General features: G+C 35.1%; 2 protein-coding genes across 7 annotated transcripts; both read left to right on the top strand.

Annotated features, from left to right (window-relative positions):
* Positions 1 to 440: 440 nt before the first annotated feature.
* LOC119080327 (synaptotagmin-1-like) lies at positions 441 to 5,031 on the top strand. 6 transcript variants are annotated; one of them, XM_037188608.1, is made up of 9 exons: positions 441 to 549; positions 1,956 to 2,149; positions 2,219 to 2,428; positions 2,864 to 3,104; positions 3,270 to 3,355; positions 3,420 to 3,551; positions 4,263 to 4,397; positions 4,461 to 4,545; positions 4,613 to 5,031. In XM_037188608.1, the coding sequence occupies exons 2-9, from the start codon at positions 2,096 to 2,098 to the stop codon at positions 4,699 to 4,701; spliced, it is 1,032 nt and encodes a 343-aa protein (XP_037044503.1). In that variant the 5' UTR covers positions 441 to 549; positions 1,956 to 2,095; the 3' UTR covers positions 4,702 to 5,031. The 6 variants fall into 6 exon arrangements, with proteins under 6 accessions (XP_037044503.1, XP_037044502.1, XP_037044505.1 ...); XM_037188607.1 differs by having other exon boundaries at positions 538 to 891; XM_037188610.1 differs by lacking the exon at positions 441 to 549 and adding an exon at positions 556 to 818.
* A 2,421-nt stretch (positions 5,032 to 7,452) lies between these two features.
* Positions 7,453 to 9,317, top strand: LOC119080326. The gene is made up of 5 exons (XM_037188606.1): positions 7,453 to 7,583; positions 7,638 to 7,788; positions 7,853 to 8,044; positions 8,123 to 8,354; positions 9,139 to 9,317. The coding sequence occupies exons 1-5, from the start codon at positions 7,502 to 7,504 to the stop codon at positions 9,250 to 9,252; spliced, it is 771 nt and encodes a 256-aa protein (XP_037044501.1). The 5' UTR covers positions 7,453 to 7,501; the 3' UTR covers positions 9,253 to 9,317.
* Positions 9,318 to 9,548: the final 231 nt, after the last annotated feature.

Here is a 9,548-nt window from a genome sequence, read left to right as displayed (position 1 = left end):
ATGCTAAAACAAAAGAAGTAAAAGATTTTGTACAAAACCAGAAACAGATTCAATCCTTATGTCACGATACGATTACCGTTTCTGAAAGGTAAATATCGGAAATCCTTTAACGACCGCAATGTTGTTCATTCATACTCTTTTATCTTCCATTATGCAGACAAAAAAAAAGTATTGACAAAAACTATAGAGCCACATACTCTCTACCCTGTATGGAAAAGCGTAAATTTAATTTTCAGGTTCTTTTCTGTGACAAACGACCAATTGTAACATTCGCATTCACCGGGACCCAGTACCACAGTAATTTGGAACAAATTTTGTAGCCACAAAATTGACCAATTTCGGGCATATTCGAATGCATGGCAAATAAAATTGGTGAAACAGTTCCGGTTGCACAACTCTCATGAATTGGGCGCAAGCGTGTAGCTGCTGTTTATAAAATTACGCTATAGCACATTTTCTGAAATACACACAGACGTACAGTTTGAAGTATTGAATTCAATTTCATTTATATTTCTTGTATTATTGCACCAACACGTACGAACGTAGAAAGTGGGTTTGAAAATTCAATTTTACTTTTTCACACTTTTCCTGCATTTTATTTTCTTTCTACAAAATATGGGACATCTCCGTTCTGACTGTGATAAAATTCTCTATAATTTGACAAACATTCTGTTCATCGACGCGTTGTGTGCGACCATTTAAAAGGATAAAGAAAATCGTGACCAACGACCCTGTTGTCGAATCTGCACAGTGCAAAGAAAAAAAAAGTGTCGAGGAATCAAATTACCATTCAAAATACAATATGCTGAGTGACCCAAGTGACTAACCCATGGATTATAATTGTGTTATTTTCGATGTGTATACAAAACGACAAACGTTTGTTTGGCAAAAGTCAATAATTTTATACATTTCACACGTACAGAAAACAACCCCATCACATTCGCATGTGTCGCACTTTAGTTTGGTCACAGATTTTCACCAACAATACAATTTTGTGGGTCAGAGGGATTTGCAAACGACCGACCGGTGTTTAGCGAGGTCACTGTTTTTCCGTGTCACAGTGCTGTAGATTAAATGGTCTAACAATGGATCGGTGTATTAATTCGCGACATTTCACGCGAACACCAGGAAGAAGAAATCCGATAAACTTTTCGAATGCGACGGTTTTATTAGGTTCATTTGATGGTTTTATACGTATATTTGGTATATGGAATTTTGTGTAATCAATTGAAACATAAAAAGGAATTACTTGACAATAAAAGTGGTGGTGGCACGGAAAAAATTACGTGACCTTGGTGAATGCTTGTCGATAAGTTTTCGGAAACGTAGTAACGGTTTTGGGCTCAGTGAAAGGAGTGCCTACAAATTCAAATTAATTCAAAATCTTTTAATAAACAACGAATGTGTTTCCGATGTTGTGTATACATTGCACCATATTGCTATCTAAATCTCTACATCTAAAGTGCTGCTTATAAGTGTTACATATATTGTACATTGTACAGTGTTCTTCAAATAATCTGTTTTGCGCTATATAACAAAGGCTTATTATAATGTGTGTGGGTGAAGTTAGCATAAGGTTCATTAGGCAAACCCGTTCAACACAGCGGTGAACATCGCGATTTCTATGTACTAATGAAGTTGAACTTGGGGCGAATCGATTAGAAGTGTTGGATTACCGACTCAGACTACGTGAAGAGATGGGTTGAACAGATGGTATCCGTATTTGAATGCTTAACATTAATTTCATCCGTTTTGTAACGCAACGAAATAAACTGGATAAATTGCCCGCGGATCTATTTCAATATTGTTTTATGCCTATTTATAGAAATGCAACACTTCTAATCGATTAATAGCCTTTTTGCGCTTCTTTTGGAATAAGCCTAATGTTACCTCGCCCACATCATTAAGCGAGAAGCTTAAATTACTCCGCGTTTTCAATTCAAATTTGCTTTCAGGCAATGACGAGTCGTATGTGGCCATCGTTCGAAATCAATTAGTGGTATTCATTAATCAAGGCTCGGTTTATCGTTCGATTTGGTGCCTTCGACAAAAATAAAATTCGAGTTACATTCACAGACAGACATAACAGTACACAATGAATTTCTTGAGCAATGCTATGGCAATGGCGAAAGTCGCCGCGGAGAAGGGGGTAAAACAAAACAGTTTTAAAATGTGTGGTTCGTTCAACTTTTAAGGATCAATTTGCTTCTTGCAACAGGCTGACGGTTTAACATCACTGACAGCCAAAGTGTCCGAAGCAACTGGCGTTGAAATGCCATCCTCGTTTAGTGTAATTAATCCAGCTGTTAATCCGACTACATCGGCTATAGTACAAGAAGAAGAGGAGGAAGAGGAACAGCCTTGTAAATTTGGCCGAATACAATTCAAATTGGATTATAATTTCGATAAAACCACTTTGGCTGTTACGGTAGATTTTCGTTTTTTAAATTTAAATGTTTTTTAGCCCCTTACGAAGTCGTACAGTTAGATTTGTTACGCTAAATCATTCGAATCGGAGTTTTAAGTGTTTAATTACGGGTTCATTCATAAAATGCACTATCTCATCATGGGGATCAGAAGCAAACACGCTCTTTTTACATTTTAAAAAAAATTTATAAATTTTCGAGTCTGGCATAGGAAGAGGTGTGAAATTAGCCATTTCTCCCGTGCGCACTTAGGGAATGATCCCATCAACAAATTTGTTGATAGCAAAATATTTCAATTTTAAACAAAGTTTGTGCATCCGTTGAGGACTTATGGTCCTAAATCTCAGACGAATCTATTCTGCTGTTACGACTTCGAAGGGGCCTTACCCGTGGACTGGTTTGCACTTAGATTTAATTTTTAAAATGACTTGTCACAGATATTTAAATGCGAAGATTTGCCGGCTATGGACGCTGGTGGCACATCAGATCCATACGTTAGAGTATGGGTGAATCCCGACAAAAAGAAAGCTTTCTGCACAAAAAAGCTTAAGAAAACCTTGAATCCGGTCTACAACGAAACTTTTACATTTTTAAAATTGCCATTCAATGAAATGGATGGAAAAGTGCTAATTATGGCAATTTATGATCACGATGCATTAGGATCCGATGATCAAATCGGTATGTCTGATTAAAACTTTTTTCTGACACAAACTTTTTCCCGCGTGTAACATTTTATCGGAAAATTCGCTCTTGTTCGTCACTAATTCCAATAACATGTTCTCGCGAGGAGGAATGTGTTGACGCCTTACAGAAACATAGTAATTTAAAGTCAATTAAATGCAGGTGAAGTGACATTACCACTGTCGTCTGTCGATCTTGCGAGCGAGGAAACAATATGGAAAGACATAAAGGAGCCACCAAGTGCTGATGTAAGTTGCGTCAATATATTGTAAAGTTTACTAAAAAAAACTCTAATCTTTTGCGTCATCATAGGCACTGGGTGATTTGTGTCTCTCGCTTAGATATAAACCGGCAAGCAAACCGCCAGCGTTAGTTTGTCAAATTGTTCAGTGTCGAAATTTAAAGCAAATGGATTTGGGTGGTGCATCGGATCCTTACGTTAAGGTTGGTATTTCGAGTGTTAACATTTTATTATTGTGGGTTCATACAGTTGATGTCAGTGATAGTTTGACATGAATTTGGTTCAGCTGTCTTTCAGTTGGTCCACTCATACAAAAAAAAAGTATTTGTGCGAGTGTGGTAAAACCGTATAAGGACAGCACGTTTTGTATGTATGAGTGAGATGAAAAACAGCGGAAGCTTTCGACGTTTCCTTCAGAATGTTTGGGAATAATAAACCGTTCATAAATCACTATTTTTGTGGACTTTAAGATCACCTTCCTCCTCGTCAACGATTTTTCTTTGAAGGTTTTTCGATACAGTGTAAAACTTATATTATCACTGGGATTGATAATCATCTGTTATCAATAGCAATGATAAAAACAAGTGAAGATCTCTGAGTTGAATGGTCTTATTTATTTTGTTGTAAATTTGTGTTAAAATGAAGTAATAGATTTTGTATCAAACACTGGGCGATACTTTCAACAAAAGAAGTAGCACATTTAATGATTATGTGGCCGAAACACTTGCGGATTTAAACGATAAATTACCACCCAGTATCACCCAGTATAATGCATAATTAGGAGTCATTAGCTTAAATGTATGTCAAAAATCAAAGGATATTGAGAACTGCACAGAAATCTATCTCTTAGAAAACTGTTAAAAACAGTCGTGAAGCCGCACCCATTTTTTTACACCACATTGTTTACGTTACAGGTGAACCATATGTTAAACGGCAAGCGAGTCAAGAAATATAAGACAGTTGTACAAATGTCCAATTTGAATCCATATTGGAACACAAGCTTCAAAATTCCCGTCAATCCGGTGGATATACAAAATATTGAATTGCATGTAGGTTTACGATTCAAATGAAATAATCCAAGAAAAATCGAAGAAAAAAAATTTAATTTTCAGATTTATGTTAACGATTTCGATAAATTCGGCGGCAACGATACTATTGGTTGGTTATGCTTTTCGCTCACCGATAAGACCACTGCGGGTAAATTTATTGATATTTTGTTGTGGTTTGATTGTTTAAAATTTTTGGCGTTAATTGTTCGTTTCAGGAACACATTGGCGTGAGGCAATCAGCCAGCCAAAAACAAATATCACTAAGTGGCATCCGTTACAGCCACTTGAAGACGATAAGAAATAAATCAATTTTCTTCAAAAAACAAAATATTTCATTGTTAATTTTAGAGAAATTTGTTGAACATGTTAAATCGATAAATACGCGCATAAATTCACGAATATTAAATTCATTTTCTTTCTTTGATTTGAGACACCGCCGATGCGGTTGCATTGTATATACATTATCAAAAAGAAAAGAAAAAAAAAACAAAAAAAAACCCACTTATCAGGAACATATTATTATGGACGGGAGAGTCTAGCCTACGATATATTATACATACATATAGTCAAAAATGCATGAAAGTTCACGGTTAAATCACAAAAAAAGTTTCAAAAAATTTAAACAAAAAAAAAACATTTTAAATGAATAATTTTATTGGACTCAAATCATCGCTGGGTTAGCAGTGACCCGGCTATAAAGAAATTAATTAATTTACCAATTTATATAAACAGTTGATGAACTAATTTTAAAGGAGTTTAATGAATAATATTTAAACAAAAAAAAACTTTAAATTGACTTTCATCTTTCATCTATAAACTTCAAATACTCTACAACACTACAACAACTTTGACTCTTCCCTTGCTCAATTTTGTCATTATATTTATTCTGTCAACACATATCTTACGTCTTCTCTTCTTATCTAACTAAATTTTTATGTTCTTTGTATGGATGAAAATCGATTTAGCTCTTCTTCGACGAGAAACGGAGTTTCAGTTATTTACAACAGTGGATATTGATGTCTCAGCTAGACCGATAAGAAGAATCAGGTTCTTTATCTGAGTATGCGATAGAGCTAGTGCCGATTCTAAGTCACTCCGTTTTGGTCGTCGTTTTCAACACAACAATGAAAACTCTTTTCATTGTTATAGCTTAACCGGTGAGTGAAGTGCATTTCGTGTTTTAACCTATGAAACGAATTTTCTTAAAGAATCGCCCCATAGAGCAATATTTCAGTTTAGCTTAAAGCCAAGTATACAACCATGGCTGGTGAAACAAAATTTTGACAGAAAATGTATGGGCCATCTGTCAAAACGTTCAGCTCGTGTGAAAAAATGTATGAGAATTTCATTGCAGAATGAAGACTGCAGTGATTTCTAGCTTCACTGTCAGTGTAACACATTTAGATACAACAATAAATGACAGGAATAAGGAGCGTCCACAATCGTTTTAATATTTTCGCAGATTTTCTTGAATTTACCCGAAATCTGGATGTGTGATCAAAAATCACGAAAATTGCGAAGAAAATAATTCATTTTTACTATTATAAGCGATTAAGACGATTCAACTCGAACTGAATAGGAAAAAATGCGTTTTAAAACTGACCGATGTAGAAATTGCTGGCTGCAAACCAACCTCAGCGAAACATATTTGGTTGCAAACTGGCAAACGGTTGTACCTCTATATTGTAAATATTGAAATATTTAGTGTTTGCGGTACAAAAAATGTTTGAATCAAGTGTGTCGTCAGGTTTAAATTTAAAATGGAATTTACGCGACATATCCCGTTGAAATGCGGATCTCGTCTGAGCTAAATGAAAAGTGGGATGAACGCGATAGAATTAAACAGGTTCTGACTGATGCGGTCTTATATACAGCAAAAAGCATGTCAAACAATGAAAATAAAAGATTTATAATCTTGAAATTAACTTTATCAAATGAAGTAATAGATTTGATAGTAAAATTGGTGACGGTGACTGCAGAAGATAAAGAAATTTTTTTATGAAAACTTATACCACCGAAAATGCTGTAGGTCCCATACGATGAACTGAATCGAAAGGAATGATACAAAATGTATGAAAGGTAAGCCTGAATGCATTTCAAAGTACTAAAAGTTACTCTAACAAATTGCATTAATACAAAGCGTATGTTAATGAAGTAAAAGGTTTTGCGTGTAACGTTCTATTGAAAATGCGTAATGGTTTGGAGTTTTTGTATTTTTCCTTGTGTTGTGACATCAGCTTGAGCTACAGACGTCACACTAGTCAAAATAAAAATCGGCAAACCATCGCGTAATAATCTACTATTACAGGCTGTGATGTAGTAAGTAATTTTCGATCCTAGTAATAGTACATTACGTCCGAGGTTCCAAATTTTTATTTTGACCAGCGGGGACGTTATGGCCCGACCCGAAGGGGAGAGCTGTATTCGCAGTCGTCAAAATAAACATTTGGAACCTCAGTCGGTAAATGCGAAAAATGTACTCAAAAAATTGCATTTACATTGCCTAATCACGTAAAGCATTGTACTTACGAGATTCCAAGTTGTTATTTGACAAGTGGAGAATACAGCCCTCTCCTTCGGGTTGGGCTGTAACTCCCCACTTTCAAATACACAACTTGGAACCTCGGCAGTAATATACTAATACTGTGCCACGCTAACTCCTCCTAAAAATTTAATATAGAAGCTATTCATAAATGACGACAAGATAAGTATCCAGTACAGTTAACTCTTACAATAGATAAACTCTTCGTAGTGACCTGCGCTACTAGCAAAACCTTTGTTTCTTCCTAAATATTAAACGATTCAAGTACAATTAGAATTAGAGATGTCCTTTTGATTGAATAGAATTTATAGATAGCGACATTTATTTCTTGCTTCATGACCACAATTTTTGTTAAACAAAATTAAGGATTAAATCATAAATTCAAACGATTATTCCGAATCAAAAACAATACCAGAAAAATCGATTTATCTTTCGAAAATTTATCTTATCATAACACAGCAGCGATTATTGTGATAAAATGAACGTTTTGATTTAAATATAGTCAAAATTCTTAATAAATTTACCTTGTGCGCTTCCATTAAAACAGTGACCATAGAGCACAATGAGTGTAATTTGTGTAATTTTATTGTTATCACTTTTCACCCTCTCCCATGAGGCGAAACCTCCAATGAAGCTGGTTCCTAGTGAGTTCATTTTCTGGATAACTTCGAACATTATCATTAATCTACTCGTGACAGATTTTAGCCGAGGATTTATCAACAACAATCTGTTAGAACTTCTCGAAGAGCTACGGATTCGGATGCATATGGATATGAGCGAAGAATTAGGCATACCTCGACTGGATCCATTTTTGATTGAGGAATTGGACTTGGAGCCAATTTTAAACGAGTTAGTTTATTTGAACGTTGCATAACTAACCAAAACTGTTTCTAATAAAAAATGGTCGGAGTAGTGTCGAATTACAAATGACTAATGTTCGTGGTGTTGGACTGAACCGGTTCGTTGTGAATGAGCTGGACTTCAACATATTTGCATTGTCATTTTTGTTCAATTTAACGACACCGACACTAACATTGAGTGGAGATTATGTTGCAAACGGAGTCGTATCTGGCGTCATACCATTTATCGGCGAGGGGCCATTCAAGTATTTCGATCGAATTCGTTGTAATTTATTACCGTAACTAATGTGTTTTTGTTGCTTTTTCCTTATTTCGCTTCTAAGCATAATTATACACAATCCAACCATTAGAATAGTTGGACGGTTAGGGTTGACGGAAACGGGTTCGTGGACGATGCATGACTTGGGAGTTAACTTTGCAATCAGTCAATTTGAAGGTGGATTCGAAGGACTAACTAGTGAATTGATAAACGATCTTTTGAGACTGTCAGCACCTGCATTATTGGAATCAGCATGGCCCACTTTGGAGCCAATTGTTATTGAAATGATTTATGGGGTAAGAGACGAGCAAGTTAAACATCGTCTTCTATCTATGGTCTATGTTAAACAAAAAATGTTGAAACAAATGAAGTGAAAGATTCATTCCAATCTGTTGAAAAAGTAACAGATTCGATAACTATGAAAATGATATGCTTGTAGTCTGTAAAAGCTTAAATTTAAATTACACTGACAAGAAAGATATTTGTAGCTGTGTCGTCATATAGAGATATACAAATCAGCTTACGCGGCAACAAACCTGCTAGCTTAAATTATGTTTTAATCTTCTGACGAATTTTTCATTTTCAAATTTTTTTTATTGCTTCGTATAACAATAACAGAATTTGAAATTCGTGTACGCTCAATATTCAATGAAGCCGTTGAAAAATGCTATTCATTCATTTACCTGCAAACGCATGAATGAATCGAAAAAGCATTATGATGAATACCAGAAGGGTGTGTGGTGTGTGCTATTCTTTATGTATATACTTGTGCAGAATAAAAACGAAAATCTTTGCTGTAGGGACAATGTTATTGTGCTGTGAAAATAATTTTCTTTTAAATCCGTTACGAAGTTGTTTCGTTTCGTACAAAAAAGAACACTTTGTGCGATTTTTCCATTCATTTTTCGTATTCTAACGAGGTGTTTAGAAGTTTGTATTGTTACATTGGATAGGTGTACGATTGATTTATGACTTTGTATCGGAAAGCCGAGAAAGCATTTTCCCTTTTCATATTCAAATAGGAAAATTTGGAGTTACGCACAAAAAGCCTTTCATCACGATAAAATAACTTAATTTCAGCTCCTCGGAGGCGCCGTAAATTCAATGACAATAGCTGAATTGATTAGTCTATTGTCGGGAAATGGGCTGAACTGGCCAGATGTTGAGGAGCAACTTTTACATCTAAATGTTTAAAAAAATGTGACCGAAGAAAGACTTAAATAAAAACCATTGATGCATAGGAACCAAACGTTTATTGATATTTTTAGAATAATTTTTATCGACTTAACATCGTTCGTTTACCTTCATTCTTCTGTAAATTTTGTCGTTCTAGCTGTTAATGCTGTGCTACTGGTGAAAAAATTGTTGTAAAAGGTCTGGAAAGTAAGACGTTTCTAGAGTGGTTTTGTTGACGACATGTGACAATATTCTTATTCATGTAAGTATAATACCCTTCAATGGAGCCCTTGAATTATCTATGACCTTTGCGT

Source organism: Bradysia coprophila, unplaced genomic scaffold, assembly GCF_014529535.1.
Source record: "Bradysia coprophila strain Holo2 unplaced genomic scaffold, BU_Bcop_v1 contig_350, whole genome shotgun sequence".
NCBI classification, from domain to species: domain Eukaryota; kingdom Metazoa; phylum Arthropoda; class Insecta; order Diptera; family Sciaridae; genus Bradysia; species Bradysia coprophila.
This window is presented reverse-complemented; position numbering and strand designations above follow the sequence as displayed.